General features: G+C 39.9%; 1 protein-coding gene across 5 annotated transcripts in view; it reads right to left on the bottom strand.

The window, feature by feature from the left end:
* The window catches only part of EBF1 (EBF transcription factor 1), a 391,542-nt gene that overhangs the window by 70,637 nt on the left and 294,436 nt on the right, over window positions 1-26,469 (bottom strand). For 3 of the 5 annotated variants that reach the window (XM_027605968.1, XM_027605970.1, XM_027605972.1), the window contains exons 9-10: window positions 26,220-26,353; window positions 6,692-6,818 (exon numbers count right to left, since the gene is read on the bottom strand). In XM_027605968.1, coding sequence (XP_027461769.1) covers window positions 6,692-6,818; window positions 26,220-26,353 — 261 coding nt within the window. The remainder of the gene's footprint in view (window positions 1-6,691; window positions 6,819-26,219; window positions 26,354-26,469) is intronic. The other 2 variants (XM_027605969.1, XM_027605971.1) reach the window with 1 other exon arrangement.

Below are 26,469 nucleotides of genomic sequence, written 5' to 3'. Positions count from 1 at the left end.
TACTGACTAGAAAGAAACAATTTATTTAATCATGATGAAAGCTGACACATATTTAATACCAACCAAAATTTGCTCTAATGATTTTTGAAAATGTTCTTATTATCTGCTTCTCTCTCTTTGAGTTTACTTTTAGGGAGCACTCACACTGTACCATGCACAATCAGCACTGCATTACCTATATTGATCCATTTATTTCTTAGATATAGGCAGGTACTATTTTTTTTAAACTTTTTTTATTGTTATGTTAATCACCATATATTACATCATTTGTTTTGGTGTAGTGTTCCATGATTCATTGTTTGTTCATAACACCCAGTGCTCCATGCAGAATGTGCCCTCCTTAATACCCATCACCAGGCCAACCCATCCCCCCACCCTCCTCCCCTCTAGAAACCTCAGTTTATTTTTCAGAGTCCATCATCTCTCCTGGTTCATCTCCCCCTCTGACTTACTCCCCTTCATTCTTCCTCTCCTGCTATAGGCAGGTACTATTAAAATATTCCCATCTTACATGTGAGAAAGAAGAATTTTTATGATACAGATCCAACCCATATTTTTTTTTAACAGAAACCCCACTACTATGTTCTCCTGTGTGTAAAACTTCAAGTGAAAGGGGATAGATTCTTAATTAACAGCTCTTATTTACATTCCATGTCATCCAGAGCACAAAAATCAATGAGGACCCATTGATCCTACGCAATGTGTCAATCAATTATTAGAGAACATCTATTGCAAGTAAGGTACTGAGTCAAGTTGCTTCAACACAGTGTACAATATAATATAAGATCAGGGAGGGATAACTCTTTCCTTATAGAGCATGTGGACTTTTTGTGATTTGCGTACTTAAGAATAGAACAAGAGATCTGAAGGCATAAGGAAGGGAATGATAAATGAATGGCCTAAGCACATGCAACAAAAGAGATCCAAGGATATAAACTCTTCTAGTTAATCAAGATGAGCCATAGGGAACATCAAAGTCACCTAGTGCAATTGGCTCATTTTACATTGAAGAAACTAGAATGTGGACCATGGAAGCAATGTGTCCCACAACTCACAGCCAGTTAGCAGCAGAGCTCGGGCTACCAGGCTTCCTTGTTCTCAGCCCAGTGCTCTGCCCACTATACTAAAGTGGCTAGAAAACACTTCAGAGGGGAAAAAGAGTTTGAGCCTGATCTTATAAGGGAATTACCATGTCCAGAATTGCTAAATATGAAGTAAGCTTGTGGCCTAGGTTTGAGTGAAGCTGACTGCACAGGAAGCCATGAAGTGGGCCAAGCATAGGGGTTGGGCCATATCTCATATACAGTGGGCAAAAGGGGAAGCTTTCTATGCAGGGTAATGTTATGACAGTGGCTTTTCAGAAGCCTAACCTGACAATTAATTAGTATAAAAAGAGGCTAACGAACATGAGATTCATTAGGTACGAACTCTTTAGTTTGCCTTACAAGTGACGACTTTGTTTATCCCCATGGTGGCAGCCTTCATTTGGGGAGGAGGTTTTCAAGAACTAGAAACAGAGGTTTCTGGTCTTGAAACTTTTGAACCTGAAATTGAATTATAACCCAAACACCTTTGTTGAAGAGGCTGGTGATGGACCGTACCCATTTACTATGGCCTCCAGAGGAAGGGCTGAAATTTGAATGGAAACAAGAAGACACGTGTGTGTTTTTCCTGAAAAACCAGCACCAGAGAACTTTATAAATCAGGGCTGCCTTATTAAAATATTTATTGTTTGAGGCTATTCCTGAGAAAGTATTTGTTACATCAAAATAGTTATATTAGTATTTATAAATCTCTTTTTCTTGCTACCTTATTCATACTTTGCTCTTTTTATTTGCAGTTGATTGGTGTTACTTGTTTCTTTTATTTATGGATGTCTACAGTTTTGTTACTAAAAATCCTACAGGACATTTCTTAGACCTCTAGGAAATGATGGTGAAGATAAACAATACACATAAAATATTTACACCATGGTAGGGACTCAGCAATGAATGAATGAATGAATGAATAATAATGGCCATCATTTATTTATGGAAACCACTAGTATCTGGCTGGTGCTCATACTAGCTCATGAAAAGTGCTTTACATATATTTCCCTGATACTAAAACAAACCCTGGCAAGGAATTATTCCCTTGTAAAGAATAGGCAACTGTGGTTCAGAGCCATCGCATGATGTCCCCAAAATAACCTCCATAGTAAGTGGAAGAGCTGAGCATTCCATCTACACCCAGCACTTCTTGAACCCAAGCCCTTAATCATTAGGTCATATTGTCTCCTTGGGAGTGAGAGAGGAAAGAATGGGAGGAGAAAAGAAAAGGAGGTGGGGGGGATGAAGGAAGAAAAAGGGAAGAAGGAGAAAACAAAAGGAATAGTGAGAAAAAAAGGAAAACTTGAAAGACATGGTACATGTCATCAAGTCCCACAGAGCACATTCAGCCAAGGTGGCCCCTCCTACATGCAAAGTTGTTTTGGGCATGAGGTACATTACAGGAAGTATTTCCAGGAAGAATTTTCGTTTCAAAGTTAATTCTGAGACTAACAGAAATTTGAGTTAGTTCTTCCCCAAGGGCAGGAAATTTGGCGAAAAATCCTTAGAACAGCGGAACCTGGTGATAGAATGATCTGAGAAGTGGCCTAACCACAGTCTGAACTGTGACATGATCATTCACTGGAGCTTTCACCAGCTTGAGGGCGGGCCGGCGCCCACAGCTCTCTGTGCACACCTGAGCTAGTCAGACACCATCCTGGTGGCTTACTCTCCCAGTCACAGTCTCTCCAAAGATAGCAACCTTTCCAGAGGAGGAAGAACTGCAATGATGTAAAACTGGATTTGGCCACTTCTTATCAGGGAAACCAATTCTAGAACTTTGAAGAAGCATCTAAAGCTTCCTTAGAGTCCTTTATCAGCTCCCAAGGTTACTTAAAGCTTAGTGGGAGAGATCACAATTCTAAAAGATCCACCTCGCTTAAAGATGTGACAACTGCAGGAAAACAAGCTGGGAGAAGAACAAAGGTACTGGGGAGACCTCTTTCCATGGCACTGGGAGTTTATGGTGGACTTACTTCCTGTAGGACTGAAGGATCAGACACCAGGAGAGGGCTTTGAAAACAGTCCTGTCATTAGAAAGGGGTTTTGTTGCCTTCTATCAGGAAACATTATTTAAAATTTAAAGTCAACTTTGCCCCGAATTTACATAAGAATAACTGGGCACAAGAAGTAAGATCTGGGAAGTACTATTTGTTCTGATCAAGTTGGGATTCACTTTGCTCCCTTACTGATTGGGCGAACACAGAGACACGCACATCTGGCGGCTAAGAATTCCTCCTGTGTCCCTGATCTGAAGAACCGATGATGGAGAGCAGCGTTCCCACTCCTTACAAGTGGAGCCAGCTTGCAGGCAATCTGTGTTTAGTCAAATTCTTTCCTCCCTCCCCAAAAAGTCTGCCTTTATTTGCATAGATTAGGCCATGCTGTTCCTGTCTCAGTTTTTTTTTAAACAATTATGGATTTTTAGAGACTTCCACATATACACACCCAAACTCCCTCACACACTCAGAAAACTACAACAGTGCTTAAGTTGGGGCTGTGAGTTTTCAGTCCCTGGATATTTCCCTGATTTTTTTTTAAGGGAAAAATTCCAAGTGACATTCCACTAAGAAACAGGAGGTTGGCTCAGCCTGTCCAGAAAATCAAGCTTCACATCCTGAAATGCTGTGGAAGTTAAAGAAAATGAAGTGGGAGCTTCTGTGGGCAGACGGAAAAGGATGACTGCCCGTTTATGATGACCTGAGTGGTTGTTTGGATATGGGTATTAAAGAGGGCACGTTCTGCATGGAGCACTGGGTGTTATACGCAAACAATGAACCATGGAACACTACATCAAAAACTAATGATGTAATGTATGGTGATTAACATAACATAATAAAATATATATATATATAGAAAGAAAGAAAGAAAGAAAGAAAGAAAGAAAGAAAGAAAGAAAGAAAGAAAGAAAGAAAGAAAGAAAGAAAGAAAGAAAGAAAGAAAGAAAGAAAAAAGAACAGAAAGGTTTTATGACCCATCTCTGCCTTGGTTGGTAAGTGGTAACAAGCACAGAGGTAAACTGAGTAAATCAGAAGCACCAGCCATGAACAAGTGACCCTGAGTAGGGCATTTAATGCTAATCAAGAGGCCATGTGTAGTTCACCAATTAACAGAGATTCCCCTTTGTTAGAAATGATGTAATGTCACAGCAAGCTAATAGCCAACTCTATCAGTGGAGAAGTTTCTGTGCTAATTTCTTCAAAATTTTATTTCTCTAACACGGAGAGAAGTTAAACTCTCCCCTAAAATACTTAAAAGACTATATCTTCTTGTCTATTTCCCACAGTTTAAGGCAAGATCAGAAGAAGCATTTTTTCAGACTTTAAATTTCCTGCACACGTACACACGTGCGTGCACACCCAGGATTTCTCTCTCTTAGCCCTAACTACTTTGCTAGACTTGCAAATCTGTGCGCTTTTATCTTTGATCCCAATTCCTGTATGATACAGGTTTTCCAAGACGTGATTTCTTAAATTGATGGCAATTTTTTTAATGGTTAAAAAAATTCCAAATCATAATGGGTCCCTAGCTATTTTCTTTTGAGAACTTAAGTAATTTAGTGGGGATGATTTTTTTTTTTTAACTTTTATGGCCAGGTGGCTCAAGGGGATATTTTGTTGAACACTGATTAAAAATAATTTCTTCTAAATGAGACCTGACCACAAAATGGAACCATTAATGGGCAGGGATGTTGTCACCAAAGCGGAATCATGCCTGATTGCCTCTTGTACCTCCCACCACACAAGCATTTTCTTCTTCTTCTTTTTCTTCTCCTTTTTCTTGTTCTTAATAGCAGAGTAAATAAGCAGCCAGCAAGGCCTAAATGTTTTTGGCCAAAAACAGAGTCCAAACTCCTCAGAGAAAACATTTGGCCTCTGTGGTTTTGTAATATGTTCCAGAACACCGAGTTCAGTGAGGAACATTGTGAAAAACTCCCATCCATCGGAATGATGGTGGGGAATGTTACAGTATCAGAAGTTTCAATTGGTCCTTTTCCTGCAGGCCCATAATGAGGCTTGTAAAAAAAAAAAATAGTGCTATGTGGAAGTTCTCATGGGAAAAATGAATGGCAAGAAATCCTAGCTTTAAAAGAAACAGCTAATCTGCTAGTTTGATTGTTCTTCAAAACTTACGCTGAACCAATGAGCCTAATTAAAAACACTTGGCCTACTTCTATAAAGCATCATAGCTTTCTCTATGCTTCGTTTGTATACACCACAAAACTCCAGATAGACTATTATTTTTTCAAGTGCTCACTAACAAAGTGCTGACTTTGTTGGGATGGCTGAGCTAATTTCTTGAACTCAGTGTGAAACCTTAGCTAAACAAAATTGTGGTAATTTTCCTTAATTTGTAAAAGTGATCGGAGTGCAAACAAAATTCTCCTCTTGGGTCAATCCTATAATTTTCAATTAACTAAAACTAATCGTCAGGCAGGCACCAAACCTGCATTTTGTTTAAAGGGCTGGGAGGCATTTCCAAGGGTCAGGATGCATTAATTGTTTTTATAATTTTGGGAGAGAAGGAGAGAGAGAGAGCGAGAGAGAAATTGAGACTAACAAGTATGGTTGGTTTTGTTCCTAGTTTTAAAATACAAAAGGAAAGATGCTTTGAGGTAAAATGTCACAGCAAAATAAAATTTGTCCATTTAATTGTATGGTTATAATTAGGATATGTTAACAGAGTTATCTCTTCACTGCTCTAGAGCTTCTTTGTGTGAAAGCAACATATGCTCTATACTTAGTCAGGCCTGTGGTCCTCTACTGATTGAAGAAGGAAACGTGGGACAAGTTCCTGGAGACAGCTACCTAGGGATGACAGGTAGTAAAGCAGAGGGCCAAGAATGTCACTACTCCCAGTGCAGTCCACGGACCAAGATCATCAGCCTCCCCTGGGAGCTTGTTAGAGAGGCAGAGTCTCAGGTCCTACCCAGACCTACTGAATCAGAATCTGAATTATAGAAAGATCCGTGGGGGTTTGGCTAGCACATTACAATCTGAGGATCTCCTAAAGTACAATTGGACACTTAGGCTGTGTACTTGCATTTCCACAGGGAACCTGCCTGGTTCTCTCCATCTGATGGGTGGTCAATTCACCTTCACTCTGCAACCCTAGTTTCTTACCGCAAGGCAGGTAGGTAAGGCTGTTCGGGGAGGGCAAAATGCAGTTTACCGGAGAAGAAAGTACAAACCCAGAATGAAATAGGAAACTACCAATTTTCTAGCTATGACCAGGCTAGAAGGAAGTTGTACTGTTCATTAAAGCACATCCGTACTCCCTAAAGCAAATAAACCCCAAGGCAGAGGGCTTAACATCCAGAGAGACTCCGAATTGTCTAGCACTTCATCCCCCTTTCCTTATTTCTCAACCAATTTTTTCTACTGATCCTCTCATTCAACATGGACACCCAGATGAATTCTTAAAATAATGATGATAATAATAATAGCAAGTCATTTGGTCATACATACGGTGAAATGGACTAAGCAAGAGGGTCCTAGAAACTAGATTTTAAAATAAAATGCACACGTAAACATACAAGATAAAGTAAAATACCCACAAGGCCAAGGAAAAGCTCTGTGTCCATCATCTGCGGTGGTTCTTACCTGTGTAAATGAATCTTCCCGGTGTCCCTTTGCAGAACTGTTTCGATTTGTAGGACAATGTGACTTCTACAACACCAGGGATGTGCCGAGGAGGGGTCTGCACGCGGATGGCATGAGGAGTAATCAGCTGGGGAAGACATTGGGGAGGAAACTGTCACTGCGATATGTAAAGGACTAATTTCACAGCCTTCCCATCAGCTCTCAATAAACATAGCTTTAAAACACATAATTAACCTGTCAGTGTTTACATACTATCTTGATGGAACCTGTATCAAAGACACTGACAACAATATTTACAAGTGCTCCGAGCACAGCCACAACAACTTTATCTGAGTTTCCCTACACAGCAGGCACTCTGCTTCCTGGTTTGAAGAGTGAACCTGGCCTAATGGAATGATTCATCTACTACAGGATATCCTTTGGAAAATCTCTGTTTGAGGCAGACACCCAAATCAGAGCTGAGCTCTACCATGCCTTTCCAGAAGTTGGTGGGCCTGGTGTTTGAACTGAGCCCTTGAACATGTGGAAAACACAGAAGTAGGAAATCAGTGGGCCAAGGCACTCTGATTAGCTGCAGAGCACACGTATGAAATACCCCTAAAGACCATTTGGTGCATTAACTACCAGAGGCACAATCAAAGAGCTTTAAAGGGGAGACCAAAGAAACTGCTTCCCTGGAATAGCTTAGAGATCTGGCAGAATTAAGGACTGTCCATAAAAGGGAAATGGAAGGTTGGGGAGGGGGCTGCAGAATGATCACTGGTCCATTATGCAATGCCACGTGCACAGTGAGAAAGTTCGTTTCTGAACCCTCTTGGCAATCAGATTACACTGAGAAGGAGAATTTATTTTTTATTACTCTTATCTTTGTTTATATAACTGAAATGTTATTAATGGTCGTAAAACTGGCATTATCTGGTTCTTTGAAAAATCCAGCCCTGGTATTTGACTGGTTGACCTCTGACGGTGCTGGATTCTACACGTTCTCTCTCTACAGTATCTGCAATTGCCCACTTCTTGACTCCTATCAGTCATTTAATTCAATATTTGTGGTACTGAGTCAGTATACAATGGATTAGCACTTGGGTTCATACTAACTTATGAGGATAACTTAGAAAAAGCTTTTTTTTTTTTTTTAATGTGCAAACCAGACCCAATTCCAGTGTTTTGCCCAGAAAATTACAGGTGGCACTATGAAAGAACCACAGGTGACACCATGAGAATCAAAGTGTCAGCCCTTGGGGCCCACCTGGGTAAACAGTCCTAACACCAAGTCCCAGGGAAAAGAATCTGAGAAAGTTGCTACTGTGAAAGTCCACAAGTAATTTCTGTCAAATGCTCTTTTTTGAAACATAAAGAAAAGGCCATCTGCATAAAAATTATTTCAGCTTAGTAATTAGAGATGCCTAGCCCTTTCTGTAGAATGTGTGGAGCCTTAGCTTATTTGCTGGAGACACACGAAAGATATTTCAGTAAGATCATGCATATGTGGAACCCCCAGAGACTGAGTTCATCTCCATGGGTGAGTGTTTTGGATGGCTAAAGTTTTAACCAGAAAAGCACACAAAAAAGTATTTACTTAAAACTTTGTCCTTTTCATATTTAATTTCTTCCAAAACCATTACATTTTTTTTCTAAAATAAGCAAAGTATATATACTTTAATTTAGCCTTGATGAATCAAGATCATCATTTGGAACTATCTTGCTGTAATACAGAAAAGCCTACTTAGTGACTACTGAGGTATGAGGGGCTGTTTTCCCCTGCACTAAATGGCCTTAGATAACTATAATTTTTAAGTTATTTCTATTTTATTCAGTTTCTTGTCTTTTTTTTCCTGGTGTTCTTTACACCTTCTAACCTGCACTTCTAATCTGTAAGCACCAAAATCAGGAAATCAAGTTTACTATTGTATAGAGAACAGAAGAAGGAAAGAGGCAGTAAAAGATGATCTTCCAAAATCAAACGCTGATGTTTAATCTCAACTCATCAAAGTGTTTTTGCAATGTTGGGAATTAACACTTGGTGAGCACCTAGGAAGTATCTACTACGTGGCTGAGGAATTTACATACAGACACTAATTTTGTCAAATCAATGACCAAATTATCATTATTATTATTATTATCCTTTTTTCCAGATGTGAAAACACAATCCTAAAATTGCTAAGTTGCGTGTACACAGATAACCCTTGTTAGCGCAAGTTAGAGCAAAACGTGACACCGATGCAGCTCAAAAAATGACTGGGACAAACACTTCCTACCTAATCATAAAGAAGAACTTGTTCATATGGAAACTTTTTAAAGTCTAAAGTAAGAAACTCAAATTTTTCAGATCCCAAGATGGGCGTGGGTGGTTTTTTCTATCTCCATTCAATATCCATGTTTCATTTGCTGCTTGGTCCTTAGCTGTATTTTTTATGATGGAAGTAGCCATATTGTTAGATTCCAAACAGGTGGTATACTTCTATTTTTAAGAGTTACTTGGGATGCCGAGTTACATTAATTCACAATAACACTTAGGAGAACTTTTAGCCAGTTAGAAAATACTTCACCTGCCTTCCCTTTCAGGGGAAATAAATTTTAAAAGGTGGAAAGATATTAGTAAATAGATGAATAGAAACATCTTCTTACGTATAAGGACTTATTACCAATGAGCTGCTACACCAAGTAACAGAATTCATGGGCTTTCTGAATTCATTATATAGGACTGCAGTGAAACTACTGAGTTAAGAGTGAGGTATTGGCATAAAGCAGTAGGCTCAGGAAATTGAAACAGATTTTCATTTATGATTTCACTTTCAATTTTAATCAATCACCTTAACTAAAGCAGAGATTCCTTCTTGAAATAACTGTCCTTCGCAAATGAGGTAGAATATGAATTATCATTAAAGAATGAATTTGTTGATGTTTTCCTCGCCGTGGATGTTAGTCTGCAAACAGCCTCTGGCATTGACATATGATATTGATGCCTTACAGAGGAAAAACATTTTTTCTAACTTGTATCAATTTGAAAGCACAGGCTTATTTACTAATCACTCAGAGAATCATAGACTTTATTGCTGGAAGGAACTCTAGTAATCATTTAAAACTAACCCTCTCATTTTAAATTCTGAAGACACAAAATTCTAGAAAAATCTCCTGGCTTCAAAAATTGACCCAATATCTTAGGGGAAAAACGGGGTCTAAATCTAGAAGTCTAGAACCCAAGACAACCACCACCAGGCCACCACTGTCCCAGGATGGATAATTTCCCACATTGTTCTAACCTGCTTGAACTGAGGTAGCCACTCCAAGAAACAGAATGAGGAAGGGCTCTGGTAAATCTAAAATTTCCAAACTCCCATTATTGGAATACCATTTTCTCAGTTTTGTCGTAACTGTATACCACCTATTACAATTATGTACTTAATATTTTAAAAAATCAACTACTTTTTTGTTTAAAATAACTTATTTTTTAACAAGGTATATTTTTTTAAGATTTTATTTATTTATTTGACAGAGAGAGAGCAGGAGAAGGAACACAAGCAGGGGGAGTGGGAGAGGGAGAAGCAGGCTTCCTGCCGAGCAGGGAGCCCGATGCGGTGCTCGATCCCAAGACCCTGGGATCGTGACCTGAGCCCAAGGCAGACGCTTAATGACTGAGCCACCCAGGCGCCCCTAAAATAACTTATTTTTAAAGGAAACTTTATATCACTCTCCCAACTGGAAAACTGGTATCCTTGCCAAAATAAGAAGGCAGTAGAAATGGTAATTTTAAAGTTAATATGATGTTGTTAAATTATAACTAAATAATGCTCACAACCTGAAGGGGTTTACTGAAAGGGGAAACTAGTGTTAGATGCTACAGACTTATTTGCCCCAACTCAGACTTACTCCCTTAATATTAATCAGAAGATTAAAAGACAAACAAAAAAACACCTTTCTCACTATGTGATTCAGTCCTGCCTGATGTCTGTGTCAAACCCAAAGTTCCTATACCACTAGAGACACATGATCCATACTTTGGGAAATGCTGTTCTAAGTGATTAAAGAACAGATTCACTCCGGACTTAACTTCCTTAAATCACAAGCCAAACCAGTTGAGCTAAATATAAATATTCTTATGAAACTGTAGCATCTGACACTACTTTCTGCCTTGTTGGAAGTCTCTACTTTCTTCACTTCTGTGACACTAATTATAAGACCTAAGACTTGCGTGTCTGAGGGTTTACCAAAGCACTTTCACATTCACTATCTTTTAAAACCCATCCTTGCAGGATATGTATTCCAGATGAGAAAAGCTGAGGGTCAAACAAGTTTAACAAATACTGTCTTTGAAACACTAGGAAGAAAACCAGTTTCTTCTGCTTGTAAATAAGTGTTTTCTAGAGTTCTTCTCTTATTCATTGGTTCCTGTTTTCCTCACTTGCCAACTTTTCCTTTCTGCCAACTTACTAACTGTTGAAATTTTACAAATTTTGTTCTATATTTTCTTCTCTTTTTACTTGCCTAACATTTCTTGAGTTTACTCATTGGCTCAACCACCTCAGTTAGACTGACTTCCAAATCTACACCTGTAGCTTTGATTTCTTTGGCCACGCACCAAATTTTTATTAGCAACAGAGTAACAGAATCTCCCCGAACACATCTAATTGCTGCCTCAATCCCAACATGACCGAAGCTAAATTTACCATCTTACTACTTATAAATGTAGTCTTTGCTCCCATGTTCCCACTCTCAGTTAAGGGAATGCTATCCTTTGAATCACCCAAAATAGGATCATCTTTTTATTTTTTCTACCTTCAGTTTTTCTTTCAGTCATTTTGATTTTTCCACCACTGACCTCCATTGGCTCTTTGCTTTACCACTTTCTTCTGTTCAGGTTGTTACCATTTCCTACTCTGAGAATTACAATAGTGCAATTGCCTTTGAAACGGTCTCTACTTCTACTTTTTTGCCAAAATTATCTTCTTTAAATATAACCTCATCATGTCGTTGCCTTACTCAAACCCTCGATTGCCCCCTTTACACAGACTATATAATCCAAACTCCTTGGCACAATATTCAGGGTGCCCTAAGGCCTGGCAGCCAACCTCCCTTTCTAGTCCTACTTCCCACTTTGCTTTTACCCATTCTGGAGAGTAGGGCATGTGGATGCATGAAAACACCACAGCCTTGCCTAACATCTTTGCTTTGTTCATGTCATTCCTTGCCAACATGTTCCCCTACTGATATTCTACTTATTCTTTGAAACGATGTACTTTCTCTTCCATTAAGTTTTACTTGGTCTTAAAAGTCAGAGTTACCTGCACCTTTGTAAGAGCTTATATAATCATGACATGTATTCTGTAACATTTAATATCCTCTTTTGCTCTGTGCCGTAAAGATTTTCCTACACATTTTTCTCTCATTAGATAGTTCCTGAGATCGGTGACAGGGTCTAATTCATATTTTTTAAAGATTTCATTTATTTATGTGAGAGAGAGAATGAAATAGAGAGAGCATGGGGGGGAGGGTCCGAGGGAGAAGCAGACTCCCCGCCGAGCAGGGAGCCCGATGCGGGACTCGATCCCGGGACTCCAGGATCATGACCTGAGCCTAAGGCAGTCGCTTAACCAACTGAGCCATCCAGGCGCCCCTCTAATTCATATTTGTATCCTCTAAAGTATTTAACCTAATGCTCTATATACAGGATATTTCCAAAATATTTCTGGAATAAACACGTACATAAATTAGGCCAGAATTCTACAAGAGGTTTGACTCCATTAGGCATAGTAATACCTATCCATAAGAGTTCACTGTTCCTAACCTGATAATTTTTAACTCTCATTCCCTAATTAAACTGCTCTTAAAATGAATTATCCAACTGGCTTAGCGCTCAGGTCCCTGCATGAGACCACTGCTCAGATTTCATCTAAGTGGTAAAAGAGAAGAGGATGTCTGAAGGTGTGTGACTCTTGTGAGAAGGAAGAAGAAGAAATAAAAGAAAGAAGAAAGGTTAAGAAAGTAATACTAAGGAAATAGTCCACAAAAAAACAATGCTAAATGTTAACTGTTTGTTTCTGGACAGATGACATGTGATTCATCTGCTCTCTCTCCTCCTCGCACGTGCGCGTGTGTGCTTACACAGGAAATAATCACATAAATAATTCTAGAATAAGTAAATTTGTACATTTGCAGGTATTACGTTTATTATGAGAAAAATTTTACTAAAGATCAAATGTAGAATAACATCAGTTTTGTGCAATAGGTACTGCATTTAATTATATAAGAATTAGATCTATGTCTGCATATGGAAAAAAGACTAAAAGGAAAATCATCAAAATGTCAAGAATAGTTACCACCAGATTGTAAAGCTATGGCTAATTTTGTTTTCCTCTGCATACCCCTTTGAATTCTCTAACTTCTCAACAATAAGAATGCATTAATATTATAATCAGAAGAAATAATTTTTAGGGGTGGCATTCCAATGAAAAGATATACATGGCTCTGCAAGGCCCAGGAGAGGCTGCCAGCACACCAAGGACATGTGGCAGCAGGGATCACATTCCTTCTAAGCTGCTGGTGTGAGCATTTTCTCTTTTCCAGACTCAGAGCCCAAGAGCAGATGAGTGCTACGCCGGCTGGCCAGGTGAGGCACGCTTGTGGTGAGAGATGGAGCGCAGACGTGGGGGAGGTGGACACGGCCTATGCCCCACCAAAGCAGGAGAAACAGGAAAGAGGAGCTCTTCTGTGAATAGACCAGAAAGGGAGGGAGATGGAGGGTGCAGGGAGGTAGGTGCAAACCTCCAAAAAGGCAGTTTGCAAATTCTGGAAGCCCAGAAGAAGGGCCTGGGAGAGGGTAACTCTCTAAATAGTTTTTATAAATTCCTTTCGCAGGATCAAAAGTGGGATCCAGGGGCGCCTGGGTGGCTCAGTCGTTAAGCATCTGCCTTCGGCTCCGGTCATGATCCCAGGGTCCTGGGATCAAGCCCCTCATCGGGCTCCCTGCTCAGCAGGAAGCCTGCTTCTCCCTCTCCTGCTCCCCCTGCTTGTGTTCCCTCTCTCGCTGTCTCTCTCTCTGTGTCAAATAAATAAATAAAATCTTTAAAAATAAAAAAATTTAAAATAAGTGGGATCCGCATGGGAGGTAAAGGTGGGTACCTAGTATTTAAAAATGTTAATGGAAACATGTTGCGGAATTGTGGGGGAAAAGAGCAAGTCTTCAGAATGACTTTCTTCTCTGAGAGCCAGTAGCACTCTAGCTCACACTAAGTGGAGGACGGTGGGGACCTTGATGGTGGCTTCTGCAACAGTGGCCTTTTCTTATCATCTAACTATGTGCCAAGTGCTGTGCAAACTCCTTCATTGATTTCTGTCCTGCAGCGTTAGGGGCAGGGATGGGCACTAGGTGGCTCACAGATGTGGAAGATGAGCTTCAGGCAAGTTAAGAAACACGATCACGAAGTGGCAAGTCTGCCTGACTGAGGGCCACCATTGTATATTGTACTGTCCCTCCCAACTGCTGTTCATGGTTTTTCCATAATTGCTGTCACATGGACTTTCCAACCTGTCTCCACTGTTGACAGGATAGAACGAGTCCTCAGCTTCTACATCCTTAAAGGTTCTGGCAGCACAGTAGGTACTTAAAATAGCCTTTTTCATTGTTGAGAAGCTAGCTGAGAATTATTTCTCGGCAAAACAAAAAAGCAATTCCAAGATAAGCCTTTATGTGTGTTTTCTAACCAATGGGACTATATGAAATAAATGCAACTTGAAGTTCCAAGCCACAAAGCCAAAAAAATAACTAGGATTACTAGAAAGCACACTAGTGAGTTTTCCTTGTTAGCCTTAGAGTCCTAATATTTTAGCCTTAATCACTTTCAACACACACAGAGTCCAAACAAGCAAAGACTTAAAGAGAAGGGGTAAAAAGGAAGTTTCTTCTCTGGAGAAATAATTAACATTCAAGACCAGAAAAAGCCTTAAGTGGGTTCTGGTGCAGCAGTCTTTAGGTGTTACCCACCCAAGGGTCTGGGTTCTAACATACACTGGCCCCACCACCCATTGTCACTTCTCTGTGCCTCAGTTTACTCATCTCGCACTGCACTGGCCTATCTGCTCTGTGGAAGTGCTTATGATAATGTTAAATATGCTTTGTGTTGGGGTAGAACTTCTCTAGAGGCCCTAAAGCTCTTTCCAGATTAATTTTTTAATTTATGTATTAATAATTCTCACAGCATTCTCCCTCCTCCTCAATTAGGATAATAATATCCATCTCTTTTGAGATAGGCAGGGGGTGCTGAGTGATGGACACGAAGCAGACATTTAAATAAGAAAACTGTAACATAAAAGCATAATTAAAGCTTCAAAACCAAATTGACTAAGGATTTTTAAAGAGACACCACAGTAGTAGTGACCAAACAAGTAAACTTATTTTTCCTCCACTCTGGAACATTCATCTTTCTCTAGTTAAACGTGGTGTTTAAAAAATATTATTTTCAGGAGTTCCTAAGGGAAGTTGAAATATGAAAAGTGTATATTCGTGGCGACTGTACTGGCTAAATCTCCATATTATATCTCTATTTCCCTGAAGTGGATACAACATAAATCAGTGGATGCCATCTCTTCTCCTGAGTCCCTCAGTGCATTCTGGCTGTTCCCTAATCAGAGTTCTCTGGGTTTCGTAACACAGATTTTTTCGTTCCCAGGAATTGCCTGTCTCAAAGGCAGTATATGATTTCTCAGAGAACGTGAGAGAAAGCCAGTGGAGGCATTTACTGTTTCACAAACATTCTGGTTTCCTTTTGTCCTTTCAAGAAAATAACTTTAGCCCAATGTTTAACAAAATATGTTGGGTCACATGAATTTGCAAAGATAAACTTTACGTATGAATGTCAGAGGAGACTTGAAACTAAAATCTCGGGAGTTGAGTTAAATAAGGGATTTAAGACCTAAGCTTTTGAAGGGTCAGAAGTATTCCTTTACACTGCCTGAAATTTCTCTCATATGTAGAAAGAGACACACACACATAGTAGAGAGATGTGGATATATTTTCCTATTTATTGTCTGCAACCCCAAGTAGAATATAAGCCCTGTGAGGATATGAACTTTGTCTTTCTTGTTTTCAGTTTTTAACAGTGCCTGGGAAGCAGTAGGCACTCAGTAAATACTTGCTGAACACTGAGTGAATGAATACCGTAATGCTATTAACCACCACTAATAATTTTAGATAAAGAGTCAATAAAGTCACTTGTGAATCGACAAAAAAGAAATAATCAATACCACTCCACTAGAAAAACTTTTTACTAAAAAAACTGTTTACTTTTACCCCCTCCCAAAAAAAACTTCAAGCTTCCTGGTATCCTCATTAAGCATTCACAAAAATATACTACCCAACTCTTCCGACCAAGAGACTAACCAGGTCCCTAATTCAATGCAGTTAATTGTACAAAACGAAACAGCAGCAAGATCATATTTCAAAATAACAGATTTGGGAGAAAAAAAGCTAAAATAAATACATTATACTTCAACTACCTTTGGTTTTGTGGGTTGATTTATTTATTTATTTTTCAGTAATTTATTTTTTAAATAAACTTTCTCTAGCTCTTTCCCAGGATGTAAATCTTGTGCCAACTGGGCCCCATTAAAGACTGGATCCCATCCTGACCATCTGGGAGCTGGAAAAGCACTGGTGAGTTCCTGAGGTCCAGAGTATTCCAGAAGGAGAGGACTGGACACCCGTAACGCCAGCCCCTGTGGTTTGAAAGTGCACAATGAGCTCTTTTTCAAGGTTTGTTTTTCTAAATTCAGTTAAGAAGGAACATCATTCCCTGCTTGGGTCTGGCTTAGGGTCCTGGGTTGCTGCTTGTTTGTTTGAAAATTAAAATATAAAAGGAAAACTAAAGCCAGATACATTTATGGAAGAGACTAAATGTTTGTTAACAAAGCTGGCGGTTTGCAAGGCAGAATCTTTGCCTATGGAATTAGGAAGGAAAAACAAAAAAGCCAAAAGATTGATAGGTGGGGTAGCAGGGAATGAACTCACCTTTCAACAAAATACTTTTGGTCTTTCCAAGTTCCAAGAAAGGGATATTAAAGCTATACGGTACTAAACAGAGATGCATTTGAACAGTTTTTGTGTGTGTGTGGCATAGTTCACATTTGCATACAGTTTACACTGATACTTGCACATATATTCGGTAATTCCTCATTTAACATGCCCCTTCAGGAAGTGAGCTGCACAGAAAACCAGAGCCAAACCCCTTTTAATACAGCGCCACAACAGCTGCTTTCCTTGGGAGTCTTTTGAGGATGCATTACACACATCTTGCTGTTTTAGAGAGAATATATTGAATATAATTGCCATCTCTGTCTTGATGACACAGGGCCACTGTCATTATGAACAGTCATTAATGTGCCACACAGTAATAGAGTCCTGCGTCTGCTTTTTAGGTCTTCCATTTCCGCCCTTGACATTAAGTTGTCATCTCTGCTGTCACTGAGCCTGCTCGTAACAACCTGCCTCTAGTTTGCTCCTTCTGATTTGCTATGACCTGGGAAAACAGATAAGATAGTTTTGTTAAAAATTATTGTTCTGGTTACCCCAAAGTCTGTTATTTTCTATATTTACTTTTTTTTTTTTTTTTGACAGTTGAGGTTATATAACAGTTTCTTTGGGTAAGTGTGGTTTTACTACAGTCTTATTTGATGGCTAAAAGATGGCTCTGGAGTCATAGAGATTTTGGTTCAGGTCCACGCTTTGTAAATTACCAGCTGTGGAACCTTTGAAAAGTCACTCAACCTCTTTGGCATTCAGTTTCATTACCTGAGAAGAAGGTGGGACAGGGGGAGGAGGTTAGCTATCTAATTAATCTAAGGATTAATTGACATAATGCCTATAATGAGTTTAGGAGAAGGTCTCACTGGTATCAATCACCTAGAAAGTGCTAGTCTTATTATTACTTAATCCTCACTATAACCAACAGATTCACACTAAGGTAATTATGTGCATCCTTATTGCACAATAAATATATCTAAATATAAACTACCTAATCACGCATGCATTAACAAAAACTAAACTGCAATCTATCTGGTCCTGACACTTTGAAGCATCATTGAATACAATGGTTGCTAATAAGGAGCATTTGTTGGAAGGAAGGAAGGAAGGAAGGGTGTCATTCAATATTATTTTGTAAAAATTTGTACAAATTAATGCCTCTGACATGTACGGATCTGTGCTAAACACTGAGAGACTAAGCTGAATTTAGCATGGATCCTGCCTTATGAGAGAGAACATCCCTTTAAATCACAATAACTAAAGATAGAAAGTTATAAGGAACATAATATGGTACAGATAAGACTGTGTAGGAATTTAGGATGAAGGGAAATATTCAATATTTAAACTGTAAGGGAAGATTTCACAAACAAAAGTGGCATTTTACTGGATCTTAAAGGGCAGAAGAATTTGCACACAGAGAGGAGGGAAACACATTGTGGAAGAAGGAACGGCATAAGAAAGGCGAGAGTACAGAGGCAAAAAAAATCAGTCTGGGTATAAGGAGTCCGCTAACGACTCAGTGTGACTAAAGCCTAAGTTAAGGCAAATAGTGGGCAAGGATGTTAAAAAGAGAGGTCAGAGCCTTCACGGGGCATGCTTGAATCCCAAACTGAGGAGCCGTGGGTTTAGGAAGGAGGAAGCCAGTAGGTTGTATAAGGAGGGAGGCTTTAGTTCAGACCATTAGGGAGCCGTTCCAGCAAGCTGTTTAGAGCACACATATAAAATGAACACAACGCTATATAGTTATCCATTTTCTTCATAAAAGTCACATGACTGCAGCCAGGTGTGAATTTTGTCTTTGATTTATGTTAAAATTAGAAATGCATCACACTTGTCTGGTTTCCATTTTCAAGTGATGGGCACATACTTGCGCCTCCTGAAAGCACTGTAAACAACTAAAGGAGAATGTCATCTTAAAGTCGTTTTTAACCATCCCATGATTATTAACATAGAGGATAGATTTCGAGTGCCTTAGTCATTAAAAATAAAAATATAGACTAAAGCCTTTTTAGGAATAAGGTGAGTATGGTTGTAACTATGTAACTACGTTCAAGAGGCCTCTAGAGTATTTTTAATCTGTTTTTTAAATATGCTGGCTCATTTAAAAATGACTCCCCATAAAATAACTTGGGCTTGAAAGGTGTTCTTCAAAGTCACATTCAAAGTTTAATGCAACCGGTTCAGGCTGCTCCTTTTATTCCTTACAAATAAAGTTTATAATTTTGCAGTAAGCATCTTCCACTTAACAGGTGATCAGTAAGTACAGGTTGCATACAGACTTGGCAACTTATATATTTAGGGCAAGTAGGAAACCATGAATTATTTTTAAATCCATGCATTTCATCAACTTTGAATTAAACTTATACATGTAGGCCCCAATATATATAAAATAAATGACACAGACATTTATATACCATATTATGAAATTTTAAAAGATATTTGTGATAATGTCTTTCTCTGCCTTTCTTAATTTTATTTTTTATTTGAATGGAATTGTATTGCATATAAATGTGGTATAAATAACAGTCATCAGAATGCCAGTGCCATCCTGTATAAAATTTGGGAGGGTTTGGTAAATATAAGGAAGTTTATTAAAAGACTAAAGAAATACCATGAGAAAACTGGAATGAGAGAAAGTTGAATGGGGGGTGAGGCTGGTGTCTGGAGAACTGGGCTGTGACCCCAGCGCTAAGTAGTAGCTAATGCATTCCCAGGACAAGTCACAGTATGACTCTGGAGCCTCTTTTTCCTCATTTCCAAAAGACAGCTGCACTTGATGACTGGAAAGGTTCCTCAAAGCCCTCGAAATTTTGTGATTCTACATGTGGTTCCGTAAAAATCAAGGCCAAACAAAAAGGCCTGGGAAACTTCCAGTGGGAATGTGTACGAGTTGTAGCCATTCATTTTTCAACATCACAGAGGGGCAAATGCTATTTTTTTATTTACAATCCTTCCTCTGAGCTTTGTGTACAGATGAGAATGGAAAGGAGAGATAGGAAAGAAGTCAGGAACTACATTTAAAACTGTGTTTTCCAACTTTTGGATTAAAGCAGGAAATCATTTCTCAGCCCCCAAACTGCCTTTTATTTACCTAACTATATTCACCCCCAGCACCCCGCCGAAGTTTCTTTGGACTTCCCCCTATCTCTGGGAATGCAGTTGAAGAAAACATTCATCTGGATGCAAAAGACAACATGTAGCCCCTGTGTGAGGCTCACTGGTTCATACAGTGATAAAACTGGTTTCTCCATCTGAGCTAAGAGGTTCCAGCAATCTTTAAATGTAACTCTCCTGCAAAATCACAGGGCATCTAATGCCAAGTGTGCAGTGACTAAAACCAGACGCAAAATATGAGAGAAATTCTGTTCAAAGCCTGCAGCATTAAAGAATAATGGCTTTACACATTCCTGATCTAATCTGAATAATACTCTGCAAATATTTCAGATGATTTTCTCACATCTACCCCAGACCAATCACTTGACTAGATTTCATGACTTAACTTCATTAACATGAAATCCATCCATCCCCAATATACCCTCCTATAAGGTGATCCCTGAAAAAAGTTTCTGTGGTCACAAAATTTTGTATTCCAGGTATTCACAGTGCATATTAGTATCTCAAAAGCTTTGCAAAGTCTTAGAACAAGGATCAGTTGAATTTATTTGACTCAACATTTCCCAGACTTACCAGGAAAAACCTCCCTCCCTCATCTCCCATGGCATACGTATTGATATCCCAAAGAATTGGTATATTCCACAGAACTATCTGGAAAATGAATTAGACCAACACTGTGGTCTAGGTCCCAGGATTATATCAGATACCAGGACTTGAGGTGTAGAGAGCAGAAATACAGACTAAAGATACAGCAATAAGGAGATCCAATTTTGTAGCTAACTAAATGGTTTTGATGACGTTCAAAGAATGCTTTTGCAAATAAACACGATATCGGTATACTGCAAGTGTGCCGTAAATGTAAAGAATAATAGTGGAAGAAAAGAAGCTACTTGCTACCCATCATCACTCTTACTCTGAAGGGACTCTCAAGGGAATAAACTCTAGATAAAAGGAATTATACAATTGTAGCTGATTTCAATGAGGATTTAGTCTAAGCCCCTCATTTTAAGATGGGGAAACTAAGGCCCGATGACCAATGCTAACTAAAATCTAGATCCTCTGATTGAGCAGTAGAAAGACTACAATTAATACCCACATCTCCTGACTGGCTCCTTGCCTGCTGCCACCCCACGCACTCTAAACTCTGGCTTGGATGATTGTCTGCCTGAAGTCCCCTTCATCCTCTGCTCCTCACCAATCTCGCCATTGTACTCTCCTTACAAGCATCTTAAATACCTTAGGCTGTACAAATTCTCCCAGAGATTGCTGTGATTAAATCAAAGGACTGTGAGAGCCTAAAATGCCTAGCAGAGAGATCCATCTGTACATAACAGGAGCTTGACTGGTTGTTTGGACAGTCTACTTTTGCCTGTACCATTCTCTGTGCCTTCTAGAACCTTGCTTTGAATTTTAAACTAGTAATTTAACACTGGATTATAAAAATATATTATGTAACTCCCTAATTTGTTTCATGAGAGCAAGTTCCAAATAAAACACCAAAGTCCATAAAGCCTAATTGTGATCACTCATAGTACCTATCCCAGTGCTAGACACCAACAGGCAAGCCAAGCAGTACTCATTGCTTAGCAATTAGAGCTGTTCAAGGAAATATTAAAATGAGTATTAATTCTACAAACTAGTAGCAGGAGCCCCTCCCTCCACCAAATCACATGTTGATGGAAAAGCAAAAACAACCAAGAGTATCTCTGATCAAGAAAAAAAGCTCAACCCATGTTAATCACGAGCACACGTCAACCTTGTTGATTTTCCTGGGTTTATATATAAAACACTACAAATATTTTGTTGTTGTTGTTAAGTCTTTTGGATAAAGGATAAGATGCCCAAGGGTATCAGTATAATAATTTGCTTTCTAGAAAGACAGAGAGGAGAAAGCGCAAGAAACAATGAGGAAGAATAACAAAGATGGCAAACCAAATTCACAAGAAAGCCATGTAGTTCACCCCAAGCTTGGGAGCCCACAGAAGGCAGCCCTGAGTGAGGGGCAATGGAGTGCCACCTTTCTTTTTCCCAACCCTCAGGGGGCAATCAGTGAGCTAAACTGAACTACTCATTTGCAAAAATTGGGTTGGTAGGGAAAGAGCATAGATAAGGGTAAATTAAGCCAGCCCTATTTTCTCTCACTCCTTTTAAAATTCTTTAGCTAAAAAAAGACTCCAAATAATAGCATCAGCTGCTAAGCTAAAATGTTATCTGCTTGTCCTGGTGCACCAGCCTGCTTCCTGAGTGCTTTGGGCTATAGAGTGAGGAAATGGAGAAGAGATAAAAGTCTACGTAAAATTAGAAGTACTAGATCTTAGAGGTGGCATAACTTCAAGACATCATATGGCCAGGGGACAAAGAGTCAGATAAATAGGGGCCCTATCTAGAGATGAGGCCCCAACAGGTTCACTGTCCAGCCTAAGTTCTCTACATTGACAAGGAAGAGGTTGTCTTCTGCCCCTAACACAAGGCATGTATTCTTCATAAGGATAAATTCTTCCTGGAAGCCAACGGCTCCACCCACAAGCCTGTACAACCAGGAAATGAAGGGATCACTCTGATTCCTCTGCATCCCAAGTCTACCTCAGCCTGGAAGGTGATAATAATTGTTAAGATACCCATCCCCACCTCACCACAGTACAAGAAACCAATGGCAATTGAGCATTACACCCTAGTCTGCCGTGATAAAACACGAGGGTAAGAATTCTGGCATAGGCTAAATCATGGACAGTCAAGAAGGTGAGGCCCTGGGGATGAGTTCAAATCCCATGTGCACCCCTTGATCACTGAAGAGCTTGTTTAACTTCCCCAAGCCTCAATTTCCTCATCAGGAAAACAAGAACAACATGCTCGCCGGAGAGCCATACCAAATACTCAGCATGGGACCTGGCAGGAGCCAAGTGCTCAGTGAATGTTAGCTGATATTAGTCATACTACACAGTTTCCCACAGATCTTTCACAGATATCCTCTCTTAAATACTCACAGTATTGAGTTCTGAATCCATCCAATGGAAGCCTGAAGAAATGGCCCCAGAACTAGTGGGTATTTTTTGCCTCTACCAAAATGAAAGGTATTTATGTAGTTTTATGGGATTAAAAACAACCGCCACGGTTACTACTACTAGTCCTGGTCCTAGTCCTGGTCCTAGTCCTGGTCCTAGTCCTGGTCCTAGTCCTAGTCCTAGTCCTAGTCCTGGTCCTAGTCCTAGTCCTGGTCCTAGTCCTGGTCCTAGTCCTAGTCCTGGTCCTAGTCCTAGTCCTAGTCCTGGTCCTGGTCCTAGTCCTGGTCCTAGTCCTAGTCCTAGTCCTGGTCCTAGTCCTGGTCCTAGTCCTGGTCCTAGTCCTGGTCCTGGTCCTAGTCCTAGTCCTGGTCCTGGTCCTAGTCCTAGTCCTAGTCCTAGCAGCTCTCCTACCCTATTACCTGGATTACTATGCATGTTTTTTTTTTTCATTCTCCTATTTCTGTCCTTCTTCCCTCTCTCATGTGTCCATCCACCCTCTCAGTAACTTGGGCTTTTATTTCCTTTGTAAAAATAGCCATTGTAGGATAAATGCCATCTCTCGCACTATCTGTGCGACGATGGGCAAGTTTCTTAACCTCTCTGATGTTAGGTTTACTCACATGTATCTAATACAGGGCTATCATGAAGATCAAATAAAATAATACCCACAAGTGCTTATGCATGATAAACCCTTCAGAAACATGAGTTATTTCTCAATTTCTCATTACTATACAATGGGTGCTTGGACTTGAAGCAGTACTAAATTCTCTCCCTCCACTAAAAGGAAGAGAAAATCATGTCTGTCAAATAGTATGTATGAAAATCTAAATATATAAATAGTTTAGAATATTTATAAGAAGCTCACCTCTGCAAGGCTCATTTTTCTGAATGTTAAGACTATTACAATAACAACACAAAGCAAAATCTTCCACTCAGATTTTGTGTAGAAATTCTATTGTGGCAGAGGATTTACTTCTTATGGCAGAGGATTTACTTATTTTAAGTAAGTAAATTGCGGCAGAGGATTTACTTATTTTAAAATAATATCTAATTTTGGAAACTACCTGCTAGGTTTCCACCAGGAAAGGGTCATCGGTGACTTATGACATAATCACACATGGGAGCAGCTTGGGAGGAGGAGGTGGGTAAAGAAGGAGCATGTATCCCCCACCCTCAGCACCTAGCTGGACCCACTGGGATTCACTGTGAGGGGCTTCTGGTACATGCAAGCCAGTGGCAACGGAGGGCCTCAGGAAAGAGGAGGACAAAGGTATAGCCTTCCTGGGTTATTTTTTTCATGACTTACGTTGATTTTGTTACATGGAAACAGATCCTTTGAAGCAATTTGGAAGAGGGTAAATTAGAATTCAATCTTCCTTACCTGTTCCCAAAACAGGGCAAGAATGTGGGGGAACAGAGAGGAAACACAAGGACCTTGACTAGGAGCAATGTGGAGGTACAAATTAATGATTTCCTGATGGATCAAAGCCCTTGTTCCATAACCAATGTAGTGTTGGGCAAAGAGAGACACAAAGTTTTAAAGGAACCTGCAGACTAACCCACCTTATTCTCAGAGGTTTAGTAAGACTTCCTGCCAATTCTGAATCCCACTTCTCAGGCCTCACTTCAGTAGTATGGAGCAAGAAGTCCATATTATATTTACTCTTCCCCTCTCCCAACTTGCATGATAAGCAACAGAATGAGGGATAGAAAGGGATGGATATATAGCCCACAAGATCTGAGAGAAGCTGTCCTTGTGAGGACTGCTGTCTCCAGCAGGGATAAAGACACCAGACTGGTGGCAAAATATGCCATGTATGTGATGCTTCTAATTTTACAACCCAATGGTTCCAACAAAGAATGGGGTGCAGTCAGCAGCATGAGCTCAGGCCACCTTCCATGCCTGGGATGATCCATCCAACTTGGACAACAATTAGTTCGGTGTACTGAGAAGCCCATTTCTGATTCAGTTTTACGAGAGCTTTGATTCTCTGGCCAAGTGCAAGCCGCTAGTTGGTGGCCTGGGAAACACAAGCAGCACAGGCTGGTCTGAGTGGGTTCCCGGCAGTGAAAAGTGCACACAGAAGGTCTAAAAAGAATGAAAGCCTCTGCTTTAGGAAGGTAAACATACTCAGCGATCAGTCTTAACTCTCTGCTTACCTCTGTGGCCCACTTAGAGAGAAGACACAGAATATCTGGATGGTCTGAACAGAGGTGTTAGGGGAGGACAGCTAGACATTGAAATAAAAAATTGGAGCTCTAGCTTCAGTTCTGCTACTGACTTCTCTGTGTGGCTGGCTACACACATATGATCCACACGCCATGGGCTCTGGACAGCTGCTTTGGGGTTCTGTAAGCATATACCTCCAAGCTTTAGTATCTTTATCAAGAACACATACATGCTAAGTGTATTTACCCCATGGTATAGAGGGAAGGATTGGCATGATCTGTGTCAAGAGCTGAGCACAGTGCCTAGTGTACAGTAAGTCCCAAGAAAGCTTAGTGATTCACACAACTGCTTATAAAACAAGTGGGATGAATGAACTCAGTAGTACCTTATAGCCCTAACATGGATTTTATTCTAAACTTTGGGAAAGTGAAAGAGAAGGGGCTCTGGCATGCTGGATAAGAAATGTAGGCTCAGAATACAGAAAGAAAACAAAGGCAAGTTTTCCATGGCATCTATACAACAGTGATGTTTGTGTTTTATAATCTTGAGCTAACGGTAACGGATTATTGCCAGGCAGGTCAACTGGCAGGTTAAAATAGTGATCACAGTGCTTAGAAAGCACCACGCACACAGAACAAAGTCATTTTCATGTGGTTGGGGTCACATACTAAGATGCTGGTGACCTGTAAATTCTTAGGGCTGGAAAAAGCCTTTGGTTCTTCGAGGTTGCCCTGGTAAATCCTTCACCCTTGGATGAAGAATCACTGAATAAGTCAAGAACCACCCACACCTGTATTATTACTGTCATACGCATGGTGCTCCTTGAAGATGGGCCTCCCGTACACCCCATCTACAACTATTCATAGATTACTACCTTGTTAAAGTTTGAACAGGGTTTTTCCTATACATTTTGTGACTCTGCATCTCCTTTCCAATTCCCAATATACAATAGGACCTCCACACCTTGGCTAGCGTAAGAGGACAAGTGACAAAACAGAAGATCCCCTGGTGCTTACAGGGCAGAGGATGGAAATCATTCCAGTAGAAAGTGGTGCCTCCAGGTATACCCAACCCATGTCTCCTGGTTTCCCGGAGTTCTGCAGACTAGAGCTGGCCCACCCAGGGTGGCACCACGAAATTCTACACACACTCTATTAGAAATTCAAGTGTAGACAGTATCCTCAACTAGACCAACCTATTAGATATTAATGTTCAGACAACACCTACCTCACTCCAGACCAGCATGGTACCGAATATGACCTGTAACCCATCAAAGAAATTGTCCCCTATGATGATCACAGTCGCACCTCCCGTCGTCCATCCTTCACTCGGGCTGATGGCTTTGATACAGGGAGTAGCTGCTTTTCAATACACATGAAAAAGAGAAGGAGTCTGCTGTTAGAACCAAACTTTAATGATGGAGACTTGAGAAAAAGAAAAAAAATATCTTTTATCTTTTCACTAACAGAAAGTCCCC

Source organism: Zalophus californianus, chromosome 5 (genome assembly GCF_009762305.2).
Source record: "Zalophus californianus isolate mZalCal1 chromosome 5, mZalCal1.pri.v2, whole genome shotgun sequence".
Lineage (NCBI taxonomy): Eukaryota > Metazoa > Chordata > Mammalia > Carnivora > Otariidae > Zalophus > Zalophus californianus.
Note: the sequence above shows the minus strand (reverse complement) of the source record. Positions and strands in the feature narration are given on the sequence as shown.